This window comes from Thermoascus crustaceus, assembly GCF_041956765.1.
Source record: "Thermoascus crustaceus strain CBS 181.67 unplaced genomic scaffold VTN00scaffold_1, whole genome shotgun sequence".
Classification (NCBI taxonomy): domain Eukaryota; kingdom Fungi; phylum Ascomycota; class Eurotiomycetes; order Eurotiales; family Thermoascaceae; genus Thermoascus; species Thermoascus crustaceus.
Genome location: NW_027192527.1, coordinates 4,770,206 through 4,794,955, shown reverse-complemented (window position 1 = coordinate 4,794,955; position 24,750 = coordinate 4,770,206). Strand labels below are relative to the sequence as shown.

At 52.8% G+C, this 24,750-nt stretch overlaps 8 protein-coding genes across 8 annotated transcripts; 5 read left to right on the top strand and 3 right to left on the bottom strand.

The window, feature by feature from the left end:
• Positions 1-352: 352 nt before the first annotated feature.
• Positions 353-1,475, bottom strand: VTN00DRAFT_1730 (uncharacterized protein; the record flags this gene model as incomplete). Its single annotated transcript, XM_069427870.1, has 3 exons — positions 353-656; positions 706-1,292; positions 1,389-1,475. The coding sequence occupies 3 exons, from the start codon at positions 1,473-1,475 to the stop codon at positions 353-355; spliced, it is 978 nt and encodes a 325-aa protein (XP_069292432.1).
• A 1,341-nt stretch (positions 1,476-2,816) lies between these two features.
• On the bottom strand, positions 2,817-4,780 carry VTN00DRAFT_1729 (uncharacterized protein; the record flags this gene model as incomplete). The annotated part of the gene is made up of 4 exons (XM_069427868.1): positions 2,817-4,072; positions 4,131-4,272; positions 4,323-4,399; positions 4,453-4,780. 4 exons carry the CDS (start codon positions 4,778-4,780, stop codon positions 2,817-2,819), a joined length of 1,803 nt encoding a protein of 600 aa, XP_069292431.1.
• A 1,335-nt stretch (positions 4,781-6,115) lies between these two features.
• VTN00DRAFT_1728 (uncharacterized protein) lies at positions 6,116-7,850 on the top strand (the record flags this gene model as incomplete). The annotated part of the gene is made up of 3 exons (XM_069427867.1): positions 6,116-7,226; positions 7,433-7,712; positions 7,808-7,850. 3 exons carry the CDS (start codon positions 6,116-6,118, stop codon positions 7,848-7,850), a joined length of 1,434 nt encoding a protein of 477 aa, XP_069292430.1.
• Positions 7,851-9,136: 1,286 nt separating this feature from the next.
• Positions 9,137-11,874, bottom strand: VTN00DRAFT_1727 (uncharacterized protein; the record flags this gene model as incomplete). The annotated part of the gene is made up of 2 exons (XM_069427866.1): positions 9,137-11,600; positions 11,660-11,874. The coding sequence occupies 2 exons, from the start codon at positions 11,872-11,874 to the stop codon at positions 9,137-9,139; spliced, it is 2,679 nt and encodes an 892-aa protein (XP_069292429.1).
• Positions 11,875-12,503: 629 nt separating this feature from the next.
• On the top strand, positions 12,504-16,073 carry VTN00DRAFT_1726 (uncharacterized protein; the record flags this gene model as incomplete). Its single annotated transcript, XM_069427865.1, has 2 exons — positions 12,504-12,596; positions 12,666-16,073. 2 exons carry the CDS (start codon positions 12,504-12,506, stop codon positions 16,071-16,073), a joined length of 3,501 nt encoding a protein of 1,166 aa, XP_069292428.1.
• A 331-nt stretch (positions 16,074-16,404) lies between these two features.
• Positions 16,405-17,427, top strand: VTN00DRAFT_1725 (uncharacterized protein; the record flags this gene model as incomplete). The annotated part of the gene is made up of 2 exons (XM_069427864.1): positions 16,405-16,775; positions 16,851-17,427. 2 exons carry the CDS (start codon positions 16,405-16,407, stop codon positions 17,425-17,427), a joined length of 948 nt encoding a protein of 315 aa, XP_069292427.1.
• Positions 17,428-18,112: 685 nt separating this feature from the next.
• On the top strand, positions 18,113-18,518 carry VTN00DRAFT_1724 (uncharacterized protein; the record flags this gene model as incomplete). Its single annotated transcript, XM_069427863.1, has 2 exons — positions 18,113-18,184; positions 18,240-18,518. 2 exons carry the CDS (start codon positions 18,113-18,115, stop codon positions 18,516-18,518), a joined length of 351 nt encoding a protein of 116 aa, XP_069292426.1.
• A 402-nt stretch (positions 18,519-18,920) lies between these two features.
• VTN00DRAFT_1723 (uncharacterized protein) lies at positions 18,921-23,780 on the top strand (the record flags this gene model as incomplete). The annotated part of the gene is made up of 5 exons (XM_069427862.1): positions 18,921-18,997; positions 19,064-19,295; positions 19,356-19,986; positions 20,040-20,066; positions 20,356-23,780. 5 exons carry the CDS (start codon positions 18,921-18,923, stop codon positions 23,778-23,780), a joined length of 4,392 nt encoding a protein of 1,463 aa, XP_069292425.1.
• Positions 23,781-24,750: the final 970 nt, after the last annotated feature.

Genomic DNA, 24,750 nt, shown 5'->3' with positions numbered 1-24,750 from the left:
ACTTTATTGTAAGAAATGGCTGGATGTCCAAAGAAAAGGTACCAGCATGTTCTGTCTTGGGGAACTTAGCCTCTATTGTAGCTACCCCCCAGCATGACAATCTTCCCACTCAATTGGTTGGAAACTACTACACCTCATAAAGGAGACATTAAGCTATAAGGGTCGACAGCGTACTGTCAGAGCCCATATGACGGCTTCCATGTCTAATTCCAAGTGGGCCAAAATCTCTAATCTCTGGCCATAGCTGGTCCGATCTCATTCACTCTTCACACCCAGCGATGTATGTAATATCTAAAAATTAAAAAGGCATAAAACAGTACTCATACATTACCACCTGGACCTATCGCGCGACTCATAGAAGCGTGTCTCCCAGCGCGCTACGGACCAACGAACATCCCGTACGGATCGTCTCGTTCGCTCCCACCGTCTCCAGGCTCGGGTTCACCTCCACAAGGTCCATCGCGACCAGGCTGCCAGTCGCGTGCACGCACTCGGCGATGAAGTCACCCTCGCGGAGGGTCAGACCCCCGCGGACCGGAGTGCCGGTGCTGGGAGCCCACTGGGGGTCCAGAGCGTCCACGTCGAAAGACAGATGGATGGGAGTGTCGTTACCGATGTGCGCGAGCGCCATCTCGACGACCCGTCCAATACCATGCCTGTTCACATGTCAGCAGCGGCCAGAAATAGAGATATCATACAGCATACTTGTCGATGTCGTGCATGCTAAACGCCTTGATCCCGTTGTCGCGGAGAAGCTTCTTCTCACCACGATCAACGTCCCGCAGCGCGATATACACCAGCTTGTTCACGCTGACCAGGTGCTCCTTCTTCAGCCAGCCAAAGATATCCGGCTTCTCCTCCTTGGCCAGCCCCGTCAGGAACGCCATGGGCATGCCATGGATGTTGCCGCTAGGGCTGCTCTCGGGGGTGTTGATGTCCGCGTGCGCGTCCACCCAGATGACCGCCATCTCACGACCGCCCATCCTCTCACGGATGGCCTTGGCGGTGCCCGAGATGGTGCCGATGGCGATAGAATGGTCCCCGCCGAGCGTGAGCACGAACTTGCCCTCCTTGGCGTGTTCGTAGACCTGCTGGCTCAGACGCTCCGTGACTGCGCTCACCGCGCGCGGCTTCTTCATGCCTCTGTGGTCCGGGTCCGTGGCCGGGATGATGTCCTCGTAGTAGTGCACGGCGTTGTCATGGTGGATCTCGTAGCCTAGGTCATCCCGGAGTTGATCGAGGAGACCGGAGGAGATCAGGGCAGAGGGGGCAGCTTCGACACCCGGTTTGCACTTGTTGACGGGAAGAGGTCAGCAACGAGAGGACCATTCATTTCTCGGAGAAAGATCCCGCCATGTTATTGCAGGCAGCAGAGGGGTTGGTTATACCTGCCCGCCGGAAAAGCCAACTGCCACGACGCCCAACTGGCTCGGCTTGTCAAGGAACTTCTGCATGATAGTCGATGGCTGTGTCATTGTGGTCTTGCAGGATTGCTTTCTAGTTCAGTGAAAGGGAAACAAAAGCTTTGTTTGTCGCAGTGGCAAAAAAAGTCAGATGGAAGAAAGGTGGGTAGTACACAGTGGTACTCTTATAACACAAGCACCAAGGAAACACCGAAACCAGCAGAGACGAAGTTGCGCAAAAGAAAGATCACAACTTCCGAGAGAAAAGAAATTAATTATTAACGCCGCGAAGAACGCGAGAAAAAGGGCACGAGACTCCCTTTTCGAGGATAAGGCAGCCCGCGTAGGAGCGCCGTGGGGCGTCCGTGGTTCTGGAGGGGTTGCGGTGACAAAGAGGTCGGGTGCAGATGCTCTTAGGGGATTTGGGCTTAAAGGGCCGCGGCCGACGGTCCCACCGTCGACGCGCTCCGGCCTGTCGCAGCAGATGGCCGGATGTGATATCCCACGTCTGGATAGATGAAGATGACCGACGCTCCATGGTGACGGCGAGATTAGGTCATGCCAAGCCAGGCACTTTGCGGTCTGATGGTTTGCTCCGCTATCTTAACCTAGCACATAGAAGCAGTGTTTACCACCCTACACAGTAGTAGTGTAGACCATGTGCCTCCCCCATCCCTGCTTCTAACCTGCCATGCTGTTCCATAATTAGCATGTTCAGCGGAGGTCCTCCGAGCAATGCGCAGGAACATAGAAGCTTTAGAGGCTAGTCACGGGAGTGGGATAAGGCAAACGTCAGCATGCATATAGCAGCCTCACTTGGCAGAAAAATCCAGAAATCCAGGATCCTAGGAAGGGGAAAACGCAGATTTCATTCATGGAGGAGCAAAGAAGCTCTTGTCTCTAGCATCTGAGGAAACCTTGTCCGGGTGATACCAGAGAAAAAAAAAGCCTTTTCAGGTCCAATACTATTACGTAGAGACGATAGATGGGTTTGATATTACATCTGGTGCATGAAGGAAATGGGAATCTAATCAAGTGGAAACCACTGATGCCTATCAGTAGACGCTAGTAGATAGTAGATCAGTCATGTTCTTTTGTCTTTGTCGAAGTCAAGCAGAACTTGAAGCTTGGAAAGCGGTTAAAATCGGCCCGACTAATATAGTAACCCTACAACGTCGACGGAGAAACTTCAACCCGGGCCTCAGAAATGGCGGAGAGGGACCTCGAAGCAGGATGAACGGCGGTAAGAGATAAATGAGTAGCGGTAGGAGATAAGTCGGGTCACGCCCTTTTTCACAGGTGATCAACGCAGAACTGGTAGGGTTTTCTTTTTTGGGGGTCCAAGGAATATAGGGTATCATTACACATCTCTATGGTACATATCTACATGTCACATGCTACGGATGGAGAGGCCTATTGTCCCTGCAGAATCAGTTCCTTCAGGACCTCCTCCGCCTTCTGCGCCTCCACGCGCCCCTTCTCGCCCTCGCGCATCATCTGCCCGACGAACCAGCCTAGCTTCCCCAGCTGATTCTTCTCGCGGATCTGCGCGACCATCTGCGGGTTCTTGCTGATCGCCGCCTCGGCGAGGGCAACATACTCTTCCCGAGAGAGCGGTCGGAGGATCAGGTTCTCCTCTTCGAGGATCTGCTTGACGGGACGCTTGTCCCCTTCGAAGATCATGGCCAGGACGAGCTTGGCAGTCGAGCGGGTGATGTGTTTCCGCTGTAGCTGGTCGATGAGCTCAGCGAGGGTCTGGGCTGGCACACGCTCCGAGTCCCAGGGGAGATCGGCCTTGGTGAGGAGCGCACCGAGCTCGTGCAGGACCCAGTTGCCGGCTGTTCTTCCGATGGAGTTGAGGGTTTTCTTATCCAGATCTTGCAGCAGGGTCGATAGGGAATCGACTACATCCTGGTAGTATTCTAGTCTTCGGCCATCGTCAAGCTCGATCAGGGGTTTGGCGTCTTCGATCGAGAGTCCGTAGTTTGGTCCGGTGAGCATGGACGCTAGTTTATCCGGTAAACTAGGCAGGCTCTCCTTCAGCGACTTCACAAGATTCTCATCAACGATGAGAGGTCCCAGGTCTGGATCCGGCATGTAGCGGTAGTCTACTTCTCCCTCTTTGCCTCTGAGTTTGCGAGTTTCTGTGCTGCCAATGATCCATCCGCGCGTCTCACCCTCCACAACACCGCCGCTCTCGAGAACCGCAATCTGGCGGTTCTTCTCCGCGATGATCGCGTCTTCGACCGCCTTGAAGCTGCTGAGATTCTTGATCTCAGTGCGCTGGCCGAGTCCACCGATCCCGTGATACTGATGTGAGCCTGGATCCTCGCCCCGCCTCCGAATGGAGACGTTGACATCGGCCCGAAGTCCTCCTAATTCCATCCCTGTTGTTACAGCGCAGGCGGATTGCAGTATGGCCTGGATCTTCCTGACACATGCTGCTGCGGTCGCCGGCGAGTGGATCTGTGGCAGGGTGATGATTTCGATCAACGGATGTGACACACGGTTGAAATCAAGGAGCTGCGTTGACGGAGAATGTTCCTGCGACTTGGCGGTGTCTTGTTCCAATTGGATCTGCTTGATGTCAATGCGGACACTCTCACCGTCCTCGGGTGCAATTCCATCGTGGTCGTAGAGGTATAGGAATCCATTCTTTGCGAATGGCTCTGTATCACCATCAGTCTCACATTCAACTGACAGGGGGAGCATCTGGAAAAGACTAACCATAGTATTGTGTGATCTGATACCCTGCGGGTTGATCCTGATAGAAGTAATGCTTCCGATCGAATCGGCTCACCGGTTGTATCTCACAATTGAGAGCGAGCGCTGCGCGCAAGGCAGGTAGCAGGGTCTCAGCTTGAAATTCCTAATCTCAATTAGTCTGACGTCAAGATATGTGCTTCCTGAGTCACGGACCGGCTGGCTGCCTGGAAATGCCAGATCAAACAGAGCAACGTTGGTGTTGGGTATGTCGCTGGTTGAGGTTGCAGCTCCTTATCAACGGTCAGGCAGGCGTTTTTCCAGAGCAGAAAGTACGCGTCCTTACTTGAAAACAGCTTTGACTGGGTGTTCAGCTGCGCATGTATCTCTATCCCCACCGTCAACTCCCATCCCCGTCTCGAGGCTTCTTCGGTTTCTTTCTTCTCCCTCTTCCGGGCCTTCAGAGCTTTGGCCTCCTCCTTGAGCTGTTTCCGTAGCGGGACAGGATTTTGCGAGTCGGCACCGGCGGCAGAAGAAGTCTGAACACATCGAATGGAATGGCGCGACGATCGTTGGGCTGCGGAGATTCTAAGCTGTTGGTCGCGAAGCCGGAGACATCGTGAGCAGTGATAGCGCACGGCTCCAGTGCTTCGGAAGACCCATTGCCGTAGCATGTGTAGACACTATCCGACACCGAACGGCAAAAGTCTGTTGAAAAGGAGGGGGGAGGACGCAAATCCGCTGGTGTTTCTGCTGTTCTGTTGTGTTCACGACCTCGCCATATCAGCGGGCTTGGCGATGGACATCCGTCGGTAACGTATTTACGGGTCTCAAGTATCGCTTGTATTGGTGGTTGAAACTCAGGGTGGGCATGACAACAAAGCACCGGATCCTACACGAAGAAGATAGAAGAGGAGAGAAAGAGCAAAAAGAAAGACTAGAAATAAAAATGTCGTGAGTTGTTGGACATCCTCAGCGCAGGCCCGTCCTAGACTGGGAACTAGGCGATCGTCGGCGTGTAATCTACGACCACGACTTTAGAGCAGAGACGATCATTCAACGATGGATTCCACCAGCTTGGATCTAGTCTCCTGATGAACTCTCTGGTTGTTTTCTTCGAGGACAGCTGCGGACTCATGTAGAAGCGTATGCTATTATTTGCAGCACGTCCGAGCCGCCGGGGTGTTCGCAGCCAGACAGAATCAGAACTACAAGTCCACGGACCTGAGGGGCACTGCCAGATAAATCCTCCGGCCATCCTAGACGATCCTCAAAATCAACCGTCTCAACTCCCTGACTTCTTGTCATGGGGATTGGCAGCTTGACGCAAGGGATACTCAGCCAGACAAGTCACCGCTGGCCAGCACAGCAGGAGGGATGTGCTTCATCTTCTGCGGCATATGCATCCAAGAGTCCCACTGGGACTTCCTGTGTTCCGAACAGGGTGCCGATTCGACTAACCTCGAACGCGAGCGCTTTGGACTACTCCTGAAGAAGCAGAGATGCCGGACGTCTGACAAAGAGACGATAATGGAGCGCTGCAGGGAAGCTCCTGGTCGTTGAAACGTGGACGGATGACCATACAGAGTGCCTCAGTGCCCCTCGCTTCGTGACCAGGTAGGTGAACATCTCTCGAGCACATTGCTGACCTGTGTGAGGCCATCTCATTTATCTGGGATCACCCATCTTGGTCATCTCCAGCCCAGAACATACAACGGTGAACCGATAAGGACTCAACGATGGTTTTTACCGTCCGACCGTCTCGGGAACGTTGAATTGATAGAGACCGATCTCTGCTGAATCGTCGCAGGTTTCTTGGACCCCGCGCTCTTATCTGGCGGACTAGATAGCCGGCTATCTCCTGTTCTCCACTGTGATCTCGCTCTCGGCCATACTTCCCTTGGTAGAGCTACCACAAGAACAACGGACCTTCAATTCCCCATATTTGCAGTATAACTACGACCTATCCACTGTATCACTTGGGTCCGGAGTTTCTCATCCCACCCACGATGTCTCATCGTCAGAGAAGGAGAGACGTGAAGAGGGCTTCGATGTCTTCCGCTGCCTCCCACTCCACGGCCAGATCAGCTGGAAGCTCCTCTGGGCATTCCAACGGAGGCTCCTCAGTTCGGCCCCATCCAAGAAGCAATAGTATCATCCGTCCCATTCCCCAAAGGATAGCCCGTGCCCCAGAGACGTTGTCTGAGAAGTCAACGGAAACCGCAAGGCAAAATCAGATCAGAAGAGCGCCACCAAATGTTTTCGAATTTCTTGAGGAAGATGCATCGTCAGATAACACCTTGTCAGAAGACGAAGATGAGGAGCAACCAGTTCGTACAAGGACATCCACCGTTCAAACTACAGGATCAAGTACGCGACCAGGTCTGGATACCAGTTCTCCTACTAGGTTTCACTACTATCAAGGGATAACTCGCAGGGAAAAAAGCCCTGATCGGACATCTTCAGTGACATCGAAGGAATCCACGGATTTCCAGCCTGCTACTCCACCTGACGCCTCTCCCGAAACTATCCCACTAAAATTAGCCAGGGATCACATTTCAAACCGGCGACTACGCGTGGCAGGAGCATACAGCTCCGTAGAGAGCCTGGTTGAGAGTCCCACAGAGATTGGGGAGCAGAACTTCGACCTTTCTGTGCCTGGAAATTGCTATTTCCCGTCCCGCGAGAGAGCCGCTCAACAGGAACGATCCTCATCAGCCCTTATTCCAGAAAGTCAGCGGACAACCCCTAGTTCAAGTAGCAGAAAAGAGAAAAAGAATGAAAACCAGTCCCGCGCGACAGCTGGATATGAATACCTCGCCTCGAAGTTGACCCCCTCAAAGGACGGCGAAAAGCCTCTCCCTCCTCTCTATAGGAAATTCGAATCCCTAAACCACCGTGTCCTGCTTCACCTCCAGGACGAGATAGCGCAGATGGAAGAGGATCTCCAGGTCCTCGATGAATACGAGGAGATGCACCGTATCGCTGCAGCCCAGCACAAAGGCACGGAGCCTCTGCCCGCATCCAGACGCATGGACGCGCAGGCTCAATCCTTTTCTGATCTACATCACAGGAGAATGGAACTACTAGGGAAATTGATCCTCAAGACAGAGCAATACAGTAAGTAATCATTTTTCATTCTTTTTCATTGTCAAATTGTACTATGTAATAGAAAAGTAATCTGGACACTCACACGGGGCATGTGCTTTTCCTTGTGCGCGTGGGGTGATAAAAAGACAACACACTCTACGCCTACAGCAGAGTAGTCCAAACATTACCTCATGCGTCTGAGACGGACATCGAAACTTACCGTGGCTGGATGAAAGAGAACTGTCCCATCGCGAAGCCCGAGACGCGATTCCTCGAGCACAATCTCGATCTGATCTCCCTCTCTCCGCGGCCCGTGTTGACCACCGCCATCTACTCCACCGTTGCCATCACATCCGCCGCGATTTTGTTTCCGCTGCTAGCATTCGGGATGATACCTGAGTTTCTGGGACGAATGATCGTGGTGATGATCGTCGGGAGTGCGGCGACCCTGTTCGCTGCCAACGCCGGAGCAGAACGTTTGATCGATCCACGGGATGGATGGAGATGTGCTGCAATGTTTGTACCCTATTCCCTTCTAACTTGATAATTGCCGCAGGCAGTAAGACCTACTTACAAATAGTGAGGACGCTGCTAACCAGGCATTCCCGCAGATACTTCAGTTTCATGGTCATAGCCGCGATATTCATCGAGTAGACTGAACTGGACTCGACAGAACGACTCGATCGATCGACGACCTACCTTATTTAACGACCTTAACGACGTGACGAGTTTCTCTTCATTACGACTCTCTGTTTTATTCAACTCTCTATATATGATCCATTCCACAAAATCATACCTTCCCTTTATTCGCCCTGCCTGCCTATTGAGGGAATAAGCTCTCCTCGTCCTTGTGAAAGGAGCACGAAGTTTTCAAACTTTCATCATGAAATATCTTACATACACACTCTTCACTGAGAATGAAACGCCATGCAATGAAATGAATGAATAGTGTCGGAAATTGAACCTGAACAGAACGGAATCCGACTCGGGGTTATACATCCTTCCCTCCCTTTTCCTTTTGGACCGGAAATGGAACAGGACGGCGCAAGCAATTACAAGCTTTTATGGATCAATCTTATGCCTTCGGAATGGAATGGATGTATTAGGCACTTGTAACAGGAATAGCGTTGTGTCTATCTATTCTTCTGTCTAGTTCGGGGTTATCTATTTTATCTTGGTCAATAAATTGTGTTTTTTTTATCTGCCCCAGCTAGTCTACCCCCTTGATGAGAAGCAAAAGCCGTTAATGAAAGGGTGTACAGCTCAAAGCCAGATCAATCATCTGCGACCGTAACAAGATTTGCATTTCAGACTTCCTAAAAAATACCATTCATTTGATCATGGGCGTGGATAACGAAGAGTGCGACATAGAGTTAGGAGGTACTCCGTAGGTAGTGTACCAGTTGCGCATTTGTTCAGACAACAATCCTCTAAAGAACCTCTCTCTTTAACTCACAAATTCCAAACTCTGTAGTTACAAGACACACAGTTCGACTCGATGACTCGAATCAAAAGAATCTTAAAAGCAAGCGAGAAAAGAAAAGCAAACCCATTTATAGCAAGGTAATAGAAACAAAGCATAAATTCAAGCTTTTCTAACCATCGCCTCGCCCGCGGCCGCGCGCCAGCAAATAGCCTGACCCAACCAACCAATCTTTGATACTCCGCGCCATACCGCTAATGTAGTACATGGAAAAAGGGAAAAGAGGGAAAAGAGGGAAAAAAAGCCTTTAGATAAACAAACAGTTGCGGAAGAAATACTGTAAAACAGAGCTGAGAAACCCGGTGATGGATGTCATGGCGGGTTAGCCTAGGGACTAGTGCCCAATACGTCACAAAATATGTGGACAGAGATTGCTGAAAGCATGGTCGATGTCCTGTATCCAAGGCTTTTCTTAAAACGGAAGGCCACCTGTCTGCAACCTTCACGCCTATCTCCATCACTGGCTTGCCCCTGCTGGCGTAGGTGTGCTGCTTTGCTTGTTCCCCGGGGTTACACTCCTTTCCTGCGAGCCGCTCTGTTCAGTACTCTGCTGCTGCTTTTGCTGCTGCTGCGGAGCAGGCGGTTGTGGTGTCCCAGAGTTCTGCCGATTCTGATTCGCTGTTATCTGCGCTTTATTGCGATCCATCAGCGCAGCTTGCTCAGCTGCACTTCGGGTATAGGTCGCAGCTGCTGCAGAATTTGCGTAGGTTGTCGAAGGTGGAGAAGACTGGGACGAAGAATAAGGCCCGTAGTGAGGTGGTTGCTGTTGCTGGGGGTAGTATCGCTGTTGGGAATTGCCTGGGCCGGGATTCATGTAAGGTGTTCGTGGCTGAGGCGTGCCATATGGGGGCTGCTTCTGGGGGGAGGCACTCCGCGGTGGTGCGTAGGGCGCGTTGTATGCCCCTGGTTGAGCGGGCCGCTGTGCGTACGGCTGCGGCGATCCTTGCGCCGGCGGTCCCTGTTGCGCTGGATACGGACTGTAACCGTTCTGTGCTGGCCGTTGGAATTGCTGCAGAGTGCTTGCCTGATTATACTGAGCACCGGGCTGCGAATACGGCGGTACGTAACCAGGACGCTGCCCAGAAGGAGGTGCCTGTGGGCGAGAACCGGCGTAATTGGGAGTGGCCGCCGGCGCATAGGGGCTCGAGGTAGAGGGTCGGGCACCATAGTACTGCTGCGGTGCCTGGTAGCCGCCTGGCGGCGGTTGCACTCTAGCGTTAGGGGGATAGGCCCTCTGGTTATACCCTCCAGCGGGTGTCTGGGGACCCTGGTAAGTTCCAGGTCGTGTTGTTGAAGCCATGTTTGGTGTTGTGGCCCGATTTGCCCCGGTAGCTGCTGCAATTCGTTCTTGTTGTATTGTGAAATCGTCCTTCTCCATAGTACCGGGATAATCTGGATTCTCGACCACTATCTTCTGGCTGATGTTTAAGTCGGCTAATTGCTCACCGTTCAGTTTAGCAACCGCATACGGCGGCAGATTAGAAATGATGGCAGCCAGGCTGGACTTCAGTGTTTCGTAGATACTCCTTTCTGCCGCTGACGGAGTGCTAGGAGTACCCACGTCATTCGATGTATCTTTGGAGTCGGCATTCTGAGCGCTTGCACTAGGGAAGTCGAGATTGCGGATCTGCTGGTAGGAATTCAGAGTCTCCAGAAGTTCTGAAATGTCGCGCAGCACCTCATCCATGTCTTTCGACTCCTTTTCATCCGTGGGCTTATCGATCTGCTCTTCAGAGATCTCTTCGGGCTTGAACGTCTTGACCGTCTCCTCAAGGGAGTCTTCATCAAGCTCCGCAGGCTCTTCGCTAACCGTATCGACAGGGTTTGCTAACGAGAGTAATGTTCTGAAGCGCTTTGCTCCTCGTTTGGCCCACCATACAAGATCCTTGGAGTCAGCCTGCACGATTGCCCCTGAGCTGTCAAACGACGGAGCAAAAGACGAGTAGACACCTTGAAGAGCAGCAGGATCATCTTCGGGAGGTAGCAGCCCCTCTTGTTGTTTCTGCGCAGGGTCAACCTCGCCGTTGTGGGTTGCCGAGGGCTTCTGTTTACGGGCCCAGTATGAAGGAGAAGAGGTAATACCGCCATATTGCAGCCAATAGCCGGATGGAAGAGATGCAAAGCAATAGTTATTTCTTTCACCCGGAATAGACTTGACACTGGTTACCGCTTCGAACGGGTCGATCCACATGTTCGAAGAGTCCCTAGCCCAGGCCCTGGCTCTGCGCGGAGGTTCTAGCTGAGGTAGCCCGGGACGAGGCGCAAACACCTCGCCTATCGTCTTCGTCTTGTTCTGGCCGCTAGTTGCGAGATTGTATGGAACCACTTTTGTGGTAGATATTCCATTAGGCAATGCATTCTCGCGCAGCGGTGCCTGCACTTCTACATAACGAGGCGCTCCCGGTTCAGAAGGGGCAAGAGGCACCTTCGTAGACTGCTGAAGACTCGAGAAAAGCTGCTTTGGATTTGAGGGATTCCCAAACAATGTCAGAACCGTCTTGTCTTGTCTACCACCAGTGTTCGGAGCATGCGGTTCGGCTGTTATTTCTGCATCCTCTTCGGAAGGCTCTGTTTTGATGGTTGGCTTGTTCAGATAGGATGTCTGGACGAGGAGGTCGTTCATGTGCCTCTTAAATGCTGCTATACGATTGACTAGCTCCGTCACGGACGCTGCGCCAGTATGATCCCGGACCCCGTTAGGAACAGCTCCTTGAGATTGTTGTCTCTCTATGAGACCGGTAGAGGCCTTCTCAACGTCTTCTAAAAATTCCTGGATGCTCTTATAATGACCGGAGGCGACCCGCGATTCTATGGTGGTATGTTCATCTTTTTCGTCAGAAAGTTTCGCGCGTTTCGAACGTGGTTTGGAAGGGGATGCAGAGGGCAAATGAAATTTCAGAAGCTGAAGATCCGTATCGTCCCTGGCAATTGTTAACAGCGAAAGAGAAAACTTGTGGAAGCAGAAAGGGGAAGTGCTAACTTGGATAATATCTTTACAAGGTAGCGCAACGTCTCCTCGACCTTGTTCTTTTCTTGCGATGCGGAAGCGTTCTCCTGGGCGGATCTGCCATCAGGACTCGACATGCGCTTCCGCTTTCCTGGCGAAGAGGGCGCAGATGAGTCCGCAGACGGGGGATGCAGCTCCCCGTTTGTGGTGGGCATCGTAGCCGTCTCCCCTCCTTCGTCACTGCTCATGGTTCACGAGTCGCGCCGTTCTAGAAAACGCCTAGACGCGGAAAGTGGACGCGAAAAGCGCAATACACGCCTCGAGAGCAGATGGAGGCAGAACGACCGTCACAGCTCACGGCCCACGAGGGGTTAAGAGGAGAAACCCTCGCCGACTTTATCGAGAAAGGGATTTTGCGCGCCCCGCTGTCTTGTTTTCAGATGCGGGAGTGTTGTCGAGGCGCCTCGAATCTGCGAGCCAATGCGGCGATGCGAGGTTCGCGACGAGGGACTGGAGCTACAGCATGAACGAAACGAGCTCCACGCTCAACGCCACAGCCGCGGCAAGCACGGAAAGACTGTACAACTGACAGACACCCAGAAGAGCACGGGAAAAACCAAGATAGATAGACCTGGAGAAAGCCTGTGGCGGAGACAGGGTGCTCAGGTGGGCCGAGAGTGAGGGAGGTCGTTCTACGCTTGCGCGCTGTGGCAGAAACGCAGGCCGTGGATGGATCACGTGACGCGCCGGCTCGTGTTCGACAGTCGCTATGGCCTCCTGCGCCTGCAGAGCTCAGTGGAATGACACAGTTCTGCGGTTTTGCGAGGCGCATGGTGGATTTCTCTGTAGTGGCATCCACCCATGATTGTCTTCATGGATGTCATCTGTCCTTAATCATGTACCGTGCCGCTTCGGGGTACCAGCTCTGAGGACAGCGTGCCTGCTTCCCCGCAGCGCTCGCCGGCAGAAGGTAAGAGGGCGTTGTGTCTGTACTCAGGCCTCCATTCGTCGTGCCTTTGGCTGATCATCCTCCCTCTAGAGCCTTGGCTATGTTCTTACGTCCGGCACCTCTACGCATAACGTTGTTTCCAAGCAGGTGTTGTCGACTTCACCCAGCTGCTCAGCCACTGCCAACGGAGATCGGCTGCACAACAATGAGCACGATATATCTGACATTCGGATCGATTCTATCTCCTGGTGGCGCAACCAACGGAGAAAGTCACCATTGAGAGGATTTTTCCCGTCAGGTCCAAGCAGCGGGGAAGTCGATGATAAACAATGCCAAGAAAAATATGGAACCCGGAGACGGCGGAGAGATGTGGACTCTCGATGGAAGCCGGGGTTTCCGGGGCGTGCCGTTGAACGGCACCAGCCAAAGACGCGGCCGTCACTGTCGAAATTCCATGGGTATCCGTCAACATGGCATCGTTGCGATGGCTGCAATGAGAAGAAGAACTCTGAAAAGCGCCGTTGGGCGATACGGCGGGCAAGTCCAACAACTAGAAGGAAAGATGGCGCCCATAAGTTTTTCGAGTGGACCCCTACTGAATATTTGACATTGGCACTTCGGAATACTGGTCATAATGGTGACATTCCCACGTCTCGGGCATCAAGAGTTGACCTCTCCTGGGTGTCCCCGTATCGGACGATCTCTGGTCGTACAATTCAGAAGTACAAGCGTCGTTCTAAGTGGGCACGGAAAAGACCATCTCGAGTATCCTTACAGACGATCCTTGCTGATTACATCTATAATGTCGACTCTGTTTTATCGAAGACTTCTGAGCCCGTGGTCCATGGTTCTTTCGCATTTCAATCTCGTTTGGACGAGGGCTTGAAATCGGCCTTTAGTGAAGAGAACCTCGAATATCTAATTGCGAGAGGCTACTCTGTGAAGGACTTGGTTGCATGGGCCTGGATACTCAAAAGTGAGCGCGCTTATCAGGCAACTTTGCGACTTTTGGTTCTCGAAGAAGAGTATGGGATGCGAGACGGTTTCTCCGTTAAAAGAGTTCCACCTTTTATTCCACTTTACCTTCTGCGTCGACAGCACCTGGATGCTAAAACTTTTCGTCTGCTCTTACTTCATTCTCTGCATCTGATGAGTGGTCAGCCGCTTCCGGATGTCCATTCCGCCATCAGATCAGTTTCGCATGACACGGACATCGATACCGAGCCAGCATCTCAGGGCACAGAGCCGCCCATCGATCCCACGATGTGCATGATCTTTGTGGTCCGTCTTCTCCGACATGCTCGTAATGTGTGGCCGCAGGCGCAGTTCACCATTGCACGAGAGTTCGCTTCGTTCTTGACTCACATGCGTGTTGAGGGAGATATCTCATCAAGGAAAGTATGGCGAAGGAACCGGTTTCTTACCCACAAATTCAATGTATGCCTCTGGTTGCTTTCTTTACCATCCAAGCCTGCGCCGTTTGTGTCAGCCTCAACCCAGCAACGGGCTCAGTTTGAGCTTCTCAGGGCGATGGCAGCGCATCGGCCTGTTCTGCCTGTCACTCGTCAAGGGTATAGAGGCATTATCGCGGTTCAGCTGGCTCACAAAAAGACAATGGCTGAAAGGAAATCCGCGGAATACAAAGCCTTGTCTTGGCCTCCTTGGAAAGAAGGGAAGCTTGGAATTGACTCAGAACGAGGCAACGAGGGGTTAAAAAGCCGAGCAATGCAAGTGATATATCAAATGAGGGAGGCGGGTTATTCCTATGGCCGTTGGGAGGACGTTGCTGCTATTTTGGCTGGATGGGACACCGATCAGAGCCCAACGATTCAGACGAGGAGGCTGATGCACTATCGGCAAGCTTCTGGGGCTGCCGGGAACGACCGCGATGATCCCGCAGTCTGGGCAGCTCGCATACATGCTACCAGGACTATGCGGGAAGCTTGGGCGTGCTTTTTAGCTTATCAGGATCGGGGTCTTCCTCCGCGAAGCGAGATCTATTTTGCGATGGCACTCAAGCTGGTTTTTCGGCGGAAAGCGATTGAGAACAATTTTGATGAAACGAGTCTAGCCCTGCCCGGTGATGGGCCAGAAGTCTTTCCGGAACCGCCCTCTGCCCGTGATGTGATATACGTGCGCACCGAGCCTCCGACTCTAGATGACCTTCTCAAACAAATGCTCTCTCAACGCATTAGGCCGTCCGGTCGATTTCTGGCCTTCCTTCTCGAGTCTGCAACAACGTTCAGCTCCGGTTTGGACTACCTTTGTTCCAGTAACTTGTGGCACCAGTCCATTAAAGCACTATGCACTGTTCGGTCTCAGGAGGACGATCGTCAAATTACTCAGTGCCTAGATCGCCTGCCTCATTATCTTTTCTCGTCGTTCATTGGATTTCTGTGTAAGTTTTCGAACTTTGATCAAGTGTACATCGCCAGGCAAGACCTCCACCCCGCCGATCTCTTTCCCATTGTCATGTGCGACACACAAGTTTCGAAATCCAAGACGACGTTGTTCTCCTACAGTGGGGCCTTTCAAAGCGATGACATCAACCATCACCCCAAAGCGCTGGCGCATGCGGTTTATCTCATGAGAACGCGGAAACCAAGATATGCTCGGCCCTGGATTCGGCTTCTGACAGCTCTTAGCGTCGAGCGAATCAAGGTTCCTGGGTATAGGATGAACCGAAGTGTACAAAGAATTCTCGCTTGGCATGAAGTTCTGGAGGTACTGGATTGGATGGAAGAGATAGACGTCGAGCCGGGCGTATCTGGGTTCTATGTCCTATGCCCTACTTTTACGAGAGCAGTTATGGCTGGTCTTAGGGATCCACACGCGGCAGAAGAGGCTTTGCTTATCATCAGGCAAGCGTACCAGCGGAGAGGACAGATGCCCCCCTGGTCAACCTGCCGTACATTCGAGGAGATGGTCCATACCGGGCTTGATGTTCTCAAGAGTCAGTTCGATCGGCTTGTTATGCCTGGCCGCTGGACAGGGTTTCTGAAGACTGAAGGCAGAGGCACTTGTCGGAACCTTGGTGGCGCCCAATCGACTATCCCTCCCATGCTTCAAACTCCCTCTCCTGCTGTCTTACACGCTTTCGTCCGGGCTCTCGGGATGGCTGGGGACTATGATGGCCTGTTGAACCTCCTCCGGTGGATGAGTCGATCCGCCCCGGCTTTGAAGGAGGTTGCTGACGAGCTGTTGAATGGCGAGAGGATGATGCGCCGTACTTTGGTCGCTGTCCGGGTATTCCTTGAAGGTCATTGGGCGACTGGGTCGCTCGGAGCTGTCAAACCGAGCTCATATCGTCTGGCCGAGTATGAATCATCCGTTGCGGGAGAGATATTATCTACCGATAAGGACGACAGTCCCGTGTATTCGGACCCCTATCTCCAAGAAGCATACGACATCGTCGAGTCGACGGAGCTCTGGGGTTCTTGGCCCACGGACGAAGAGGTTTATGTGTATATATCCTGGGAAACTCGTCCGCATAACTAGATGCCTGGAGAGAATCCATGTAGATAAATGTACAGTAATAGGATGTATCTAGCTAGACAATCTCCCCAAATCGATACCCATTATGACTTCGAAGATGTCGTTTTTATACACTACATGGTAGATACAATACAGGGAATGGAACCGTCTCCGCTCCGTTTCCCCGCAGCCGGCCGAGCTTCCCCACAGTCGAGCGGCTTCCGCAGCCGCCGAGGCCCGACATCATCCATCAAACAACTCTTCTCACCCTCGAACAGATAATCTCAACAATTCCCTCCCCGTCACTACTGCGGCAAGAGAAAGAAGCCCAGCCAGGCGCTGTCCCATACACACAATGGCCGCCGCCCGAGTCCTCCGTCCCTCTATTCTTTCCTCCTTCTCCCTGCGCCCCGCGGTGCAACAAATCCCCCTCCTTCGACCGCGCTTAAACGCGGCGGCGTTCAGCACCGACAAAGACTCCGTGCTTAACATCCAGCAAGTTCCCGCCCCGGGATCGGGCCACATCCGCGTGCTTCTCCTGAACAGACCCGAGGCCCGCAACGCGCTGTCTCGACAGCTGCTGGACAGTCTGGCGCGGCAGGTCGATGCGATCGCGGCGGAGGAAGGGAACGGGCCGACGAGGGTGTTGATTGTCGCGAGTAATGTCAACGAGGCGTTCTGCGCGGGGGCGGATCTGAAGGAGAGAGTTGGGATGAGTAAGGAGGAGTACGTCCATCTACATACATATCCTCTTTTCTCCCAAGATGAAGTTGTCTGCTGACTAGTGATAAACAAAAAAAGGACAAACCAATTCCTAACCAACCTCCGCACAACGTTCACCAACCTCTCCACCCTTCCCATCCCCACCATCTCCTCCATCTCCTCCCTCGCCCTCGGCGGCGGCCTCGAACTCGCCCTATGCACTCACTTCCGCGTCTTCGGCTCCTCCGCCATCGTCGGCCTCCCGGAGACCCGGCTGGCCATCATCCCGGGGGCGGGGGGCACCCACCGCCTGCCTGCCCTGATCGGGGTGAACCGCGCCCGGGACCTGATCCTCACGGGACGCCGGGTGTCGGGACCCGAGGCGTACTTCATCGGGCTATGCGATCGGCTGGTCGAGGTGACGCCCGAGGAGGAGGAGAAGACCAAGGAAGGGGTGCCGCGGAACAAGGTGCTGCAGGAGAGTATCAAGCTGGCGCTGGATATCTGCGAGGGAGGGCCCGTGGCGATCAAGCAGGCGCTGAGGGCAGTGGGTGAGTTCCGGAGGGGCCAGGAGGCGGAGAATGAGGCGTACGCGGGTGTGTTGGAGACGGAGGATCGGTTTGAGGCTCTCAGGGCTTTTGCCGAGAAGAGGAAGCCTGTGTTTAAGGGCCGGTGAAGAAAAAGTATCAGGTGTCATTTTTTTACCTTTTTACCTCCGGTTCACCGATACCGTTCTATTCTAGGACGGCTCATCTTTTTCGCCTCATGACGGGCGTTGGCCCCAGTTTGGATAGAGGCAAAAGTACTACATGATTCGTGTTGGCCTAATTTTGAATACGATTAGGAAGGGCTCTCTCACAACCTACCTATCTACAGCAAACATGCAACATGTTGAGATACATGATGCTTTGCTTACTTAGATAGTGGGCGGCTGATGGATCATGTTCATACAACCAATGAATGGGGGACCTATGCACATGTACAATATACAATTTTAAACGATGCTGAAAAAAAAGACAACAACTGTCATTAGACCAGGCAAACAAATCAAAACAGGCTGCAAAAAAAAAGGTTAACCTAGAAAGAACCAACATGACCTTGAGAAAAATGCACGATGACGAAAAGTGCAACTCTGCCCATGCCATCGAGTAAACCACGGACCCCGTGGCAGTGTGATCACGCTGGTCGCCTATGTTCCTAAGAAAAGAAAGTGCACAGTCGCCCGGACTGAACTTCAGTTAAAAAAAAGCAGGCTGCAGAAAAATGATCACTTATCCTTCTCAGAAATTCGCTCAAAAGAAGTTTGCTCTAGAAGTCAAAAGTGCCATGGTGACTGTATGCAGCTTGTTGCCCTGCAAAAGATGGACAGGATTAGTCATGGTGGCCTGTCCCATGATAGGAAGAGCCGTGGATCGCATACTGTTTCCGCGCAGGTACGAGGGAAATATGTCCCAACGGGTGTGATCTATGGCGTCATGGTGTATGTAGGCCGGTACCTGGCGGTTGTGTATCGTCTCTGGTACACCTGAGCAGATATCTCGCATGTCTCCTCTCCAGGATGATCCAGACGATGCACCCCAGAATAAGAGTGCGGGAATGCAGGTGCGGGACGGAAGCGCTTTCTGGCTTCTCAGGGCGCGCCTTAGCGCCCGCCCAGTCGGCCTTGTGTTGCGTCAAATGCAGCCTGTGCAGATCGCAGCGCCTTCGTACAACTTCGCCCTCTCCACGCGTGTCGATTGCGCGGACGCAGGAACGCACCTGATGTGAATCGCTGATGTAGGGACAGAGTACTCGGGCGCGCCCCCGTAGATCTAACTCGTTTGCTCTGCGATGAGGATATTGAGGATATGGGGACATCTCGTATACTCCATACTACGGACCTCAAGCACAGCCCCGGGCAAGATCTGCAAACTAGCGTTGCAGCCTCCAGGGTCTGAGGGGCACCGCCGATGGGGAGAGGGGGAGGCTCTGCGTGACGCCCTTCACCCGGGGCAGCTGAGCGCTTCTGTCGTTACTCAGACATCGACCAGACTTGCTCACGGGTGCCGCCAGGCAGCCCTGATTCGATCTGTCATCTGCCCCTGGTCCTTAGTCTATATAACATGGCATCGACCTCCCGCTGGTGAAGCTCCTCCCTGTACCTACAGACCAACGGTTCGTCTTGCAGCCATGCCGGACGGATCGAGACAGATCAAGCAGTACGGCCTGACCCAGGTCTACAAGTCCGATGAGGAGCCTCTGGTCGAGTAAGTAAACCTGCTCCGGGCTTTCCCCGCTGTCACCTCCGGCTGATTCATTTGGGATATATATAGTATCGTCTTTGTGCACGGACTCAATGGCCATCCCAAGAATAGCTGGACGAGCCACTCGTCCGACGTCTTCTGGCCTGCCGATTTGCTCCCGGACATCCTGGCTCGCAGACGAGTGAGGATCCTCACCTATGGATACAACGCGAACGTTACGGCATTCACCGATGGAGCTTCCAAGGACCATCTCCATAATCATGCGGAGACCCTCGCCGCGCAGTTGGCTGCAAACCGAAATGTAAATGAAAAGTATCCCCCCTCACTGTAGTCATGATACTAACCTTTTTTCTCTCGACAGCTTCGAGACTGTCTGGAACGGCCCATCATTTTCGTCTGCCACTCCCTGGGCGGTCTAGTCGTCAAGCGGGCTCTGCTATACTGTCGCAGCGTTACGAATGAGAAGCTCGAGACTCTAAGGTCGATCTATGTATCAACCTATGGCATTCTATTTCTGGGGACCCCCCACAACGGCTCTGACCTCGCCAAATGGGGCCATTTGCTGCAGAACATCTGCAGCGTGATGCTCCCCAAGAAGTTCATGGACTCCTCGCCTCAGCTCATCAAGACGCTGAAGGCAAACAATGAGCTCCTGCAGAATATCAACCTCCTTTTCGTCGATATCGTCCCCCGATTCCACATCTATTTCTTTCACGAAACCAAGCCCATGGATCTCAAAGGCAGTCGGGAACTCATCGTCGATGAGACCTCGGCGGCCCCCATCCTCGAGGGCGTCGAGCGAATGGGTATTGAGGCGGACCACAGTCACATGTGCAAATTCGACGACGAAAATTCTCCAGGCTTCGAGGGTGTCGCCGAAGCACTTTTCCGCTATTCCCGTGACGCGCCTGCCACGATTGCAGGCAGATGGATGGAGGAAAAACAGACGCGGATGCTGGAGAAAAGAGCCAAGGCGCATGAAATCTTCCATGGTTAGTACCCTGTATTATGATAGCGTTGCCCTTCACGTTGCTAACTGGCGCAGCACCAATGGATAGCTCCATGGAAGGAGGTATGTCTGAGAACATGGGTCTGATGGGTAGGGCGCAACATTTTCTTCCTGCCCCTGGCAGTGTAGCCACGTTGAGCGATTTTGAAGTCGAGGAGGAGACCTCTGATGATAAAATTCCTGTATCCCGACGCTAAGATTGTTTTTTTCCTTCATTTTTTCCGATGATTCATGACGAGCAAACCCACACCAAGTTGTGATAATTTTTCTGCAATGTGACTGTCTGATCTGTTCTAAAAGAAAATAGCGTGTTTTTTTCAGTCAGACCATGCTGACTCTTCCTTCTACGTAGGCGGTCCCATTGCATCTTTACCATGCCTAGACGCAGACGGAAAGACCTCTCCTACCGCGCAGTTGGCCCGCAGTACGGAGCTGCGAGAGCCTTTGTTCGTTGCTCCAGCAGGGTTCCATCCGAATGCAGCCTTCTTCGGAATGGAGAAGGAACTCAACGAGTTGCACACGAGGCTTTTCAAGGCGAAGAAGCGTGCTGAACGTCTCGTGGCCGTGCTCATCTGCGGTGGGCCAGGCTCTGGCAAGTCACATCTGGCAAGACAATACGTCTACACCCGTCGCACCAACTATCCCGGAGGTATCTTCTGGGTCGATGCCAAATCCCGCCAGTCGACATTCAAGTGCTACTCGGAGATTGCCGAAGCGGCATCTCTTGCGAATGGCAAAGACTTTCCGGCCTCTGAGTGGAGAGCTCCCGGGAAAAACCATGTGGACGCAGTTCGCAAGTGGTTCGAGTCGAGAGAGGAATGGCTCCTGGTCTTCGACGGGCTCAATTTCGACAAGGATGAAGAGATCACCTCTTTTAAGCAGTTTCTGCCCTTCCGTAAAAATTGCAGCATCATTTACACGTCAAAAAATCAGACATTGCGGAAAAAGCAACGGCTTTTTGAGCCATATTGCCTCACTGTACGACCACTCGGAGTGGAGGACGCTTGCAAGCTGCTCTTCAAGGATCTGGGAATCAAGAAGCCGACGACGAAACAGAAACAGAAGGCTATAGAATTGGTGAAGCATTACCAATGTCTTCCTCTGGCAATCCATGCCATAGGTCATAGACTCAGCGCAACAGCAAAGCCAATCGAGAGATACCACATCAACTCTCATCTGACCGACGAGAGACTCGCAGAGCCGTTCCTAGGCATCATGCTTGATCTGTATCGGGAAGAGCACTTTGAAGCGCTGAACTTGATCAATCTGTTGTCCTTCTTTGGTCATCGCGTGCCCGTTGGCCTTATCAATTTGGGTAAAGATGCCTTGGAGACCTGGAAGGTGGAAATCATGAGCAGTAGCAGATCAGGAGATCGCGATATTGACACCACGCTGGGAATCCTCATCCGCTATGGGCTCATCGAGAGGGTCTATTACCCCTACGGCTCGAGCCAGAAAGGTGCATCTTCTCAGGAGGACGGCGAGGAAACCGTGGACGGAAAAATGGCCACCCCGGAGCCCTCTGAGGGCGGCGGTCCGGATACCCCTTTTTCAGTCTATCAGAGCTCCGTCGATGTGATCAAGGTCCACAGCGTTGTTCAGGGCTTCTGTCGCGATGAGCTCAAAATCATAGACCGTGAACAGAGAGCCGCAAAGCCCCGGGGTCAGGGAGTCGTCCTTGAGGGAGGCCTTCAAGATGCTGGTTTCCACGACTCCTGGTTGGTCGTTGCAGTCGGAGTCTTCTGCAAATCCTATGAGACTGCACATGGCAAGATGAGAACCTCCAAAGACTCCGGTATGGTCAAGGACTATCGAGAGTACGAGACCCATGCCGAGAAGCTTGTCGAGCACTTCCCGAAGGCGCTGGACAAGGCTCCGTATGTTGTCCGAGACGCTCGTCAAATATTGAGAGAGGCGATTGAGAGCATTAGACATGAGATTGAGAAGATGTCACCGAATTCGTCTCAGGAATCATTCCGGCACCACAAATCGGTCTTTGATCGTTCGAGCAGCTCTTCCTCCGTCCCCGAGTCTTCTGCAGACGAGGGGCTCTCGCGTCAATCGACGTGGTATGAGACGCCTGGATCGGCTAGAGTCGAATCACCTCAGCAGATCTTGCCTCAAAGGGTCAATTTGGGGCTCTTCCCCCCCCATATCTTTAGGGAATCAAGCGGCAAGAACGACGATGGGTATGAAACTGATGGTGAGCGAGAAGCAACACTTCGAGGCTCTCCTGCTTTGTCCCAGGTAACCGAGAGGCCTCCGGCGGCCTCCAGTGAACCGCATCCGCTAGAAGAGGAGGAAGGCTGGGAGATTGTGAAGAACAAAAAATTGCCTCCTTCTTCGTCTTCGTCAGACCTCCGCCGCCGGCACAGAGGCAGAGGATCCCGCAACCTGGGTGAGTACAGACCGATGCATCCGCTCACCAGGCTATCTTCTTTCCAAGCAACGGGTTCGCCTAGTCGTGTTCAGGACAGTGCTGGGCATCACCGGCCATCGAATTCAGGCTCAGAAGCTGAGACTCTACTTGCAGCCGTGCATCACTCGAGCCCGCCTCCGTCGCGTGGTGGTGGTATCAAGGCCGTCGGGCGTTCAACGCCACAGAAGGAAAATAGCCAGACCTATGCTACAGTCGTCGCGAGGAATCAACGAGCCGCCACCGCACCGTCAAGAAGAAGTTCGCCCTCTCCTAGGCGAAGCATGCCTCCTTGGACGTTAGGTCCAGAGGCGAATTCCTCGAGAGACTCACTTAGGAGTCGATCGAGCAATGTTCAATCGTCGCCATTCTCCGAATCCCGGGTTGACAAGTTAACTCAGTCGACTCACAGCGAACCAGCCCCGGGATTCCCCATGCAACAGTCGTTGTCCCTGGATCCGAAGTCTGCGCCGGCCTCTCGCTTTCACTCCCGTCAGCCTTCCGCTGTGAATCCCGATGACCTCCCCAAGGAAGTATTCTCCAGCCCACCAGCAGAACCAAACCTAGCTCCACTAGCTCCCCTCCCATATGAGCGGGATATTGAGATAACTCATTCCCATCATCTGAGCTCAGCTTCCAGGCCATCTAACGTGGTCGCAACGGGGCACAGCCTTGGTCCAGTTGCTCATCCCTCTGCATTCTTCCCGGGCACCTCGCCGCCGCCGGCTCCTGACGGTTATACCTCCGTGCCAATGTCTCGAGATGCTTCTCTGCAATCACAACACTCCCTACAAACAGAGCCGTCTCGACTTCCGCCCAGATTCTCTCCGATGCCCTCCGTAGGGCCCCCTGCTATTCAAATGACACCTCCGAACGGCTTTGCTCAGCCCGTCCCGCAGCAGCAGCAGCAAACGGTGTCAGGAGCCGGAGATTGGACTGTACCTTTCTTCAACGAGAACATTGCACTTCATTACCCCGATGTCCCTACTACCGCTAGTTACGCGGCTCGTGACATGTCCAGACCGGCGTCTTTGGTGGCGGATAACCAGTTGACACGATTCCAGTGCGGGGGTGAGCCGGAGTTTCTCACCTTTGGAGAGCATACCATTAATCTCAGCCACGCGCGTCAGAGAGTGCGCGACCTGGAGAATGCACCTCTTCCTCAGGTAGCACCTCGACACGTTCCGAATCCACCATTTTTCCCGGTCACAGGTCTTGCGGACCCTACAATGGGACTTGCTCCGGGTTTAGGGTTGGGACAGCAAGGCGCTTTGCAGAACCAGGATCCCAATCGGCGCGTGAGGAGTGGTAGCTCACCTCCCCGGCCTGGAAGCGTCGGTGGATTTGGGTTGCGCTTTTGATGCAGATTTCAACAGCATATTTCGGGTTCTTATCATCAGTCGTCCAACTGTTTGGTTTTCCTTTTTCTTGTCGTTTCTTCTAGAGTTTACATTATCTGGAGAGCGAGTACGCCACTGCATCGGACGGAGTGGAAGTTAAAGTGGGTGAGTGTATTCTTTTCATATTAGACGACCAGGTTCGGTTTGATACAGTGGAGTGGGGCTCGCTTCGATCCCCATGCATATCTGCGGTGTTGTATCATATCTGCATCTGCATTAGGTGGGCGTTTTCTTTCTCTGGTGAGTTATTTTATATTTTGTGCATTTTATTTCTCCGAGTTGGAGGACAGATTAATCAGCATGATCCCGGCGCTGGTTTTTTGACTTCTCAAAATGGAGTATTGAATTGTTTTTCTTACTTTTTATTATTTTTTTCCCCTGAGAAGTTGACGTTCAGTGCCTTATGATAGCTTTAATTATTAATGTGGACGAGAGCACGATGATAATCTTAAAGGGCGCTGAATCAAAAGAAAAGGATAAAAAAGGGGGTGAATCGATTTATCTATATACGGTTCAGTTTCAATTTCGGGTTCTCGTTCTGGTTCGATTTGGTCCTGTTTGTTAATTCTGATATATCCATCGTGAAATGAAAACGAAATACTTGGAAGGTGTGTTGCGCTGTAGAGTAGTGGTTTGTTCATCAGTAGGTAAGGACCAGTAAGCCAAGCCAAGCCGCCTGGTCATGATCATGAATCTATGACCACATACATGCTAACTCCATTCGCTCGCTAGACAAGATACCTCCTATCCCGATCCTTGATTTCAGCAAATAAGATAAAATCTTGGCCGACGAGATTCAAGTAACCAGGAAGCAGGGTCAGCCACCAATTACTCGTTTTCGTTGGGCAACTGACCGCGCGTCGACGTAAGAGTCTTCCTCACCCGCGGATAATGACGTCGGTCATTCTCAGCAACGCCCGCGTCGTGGCCA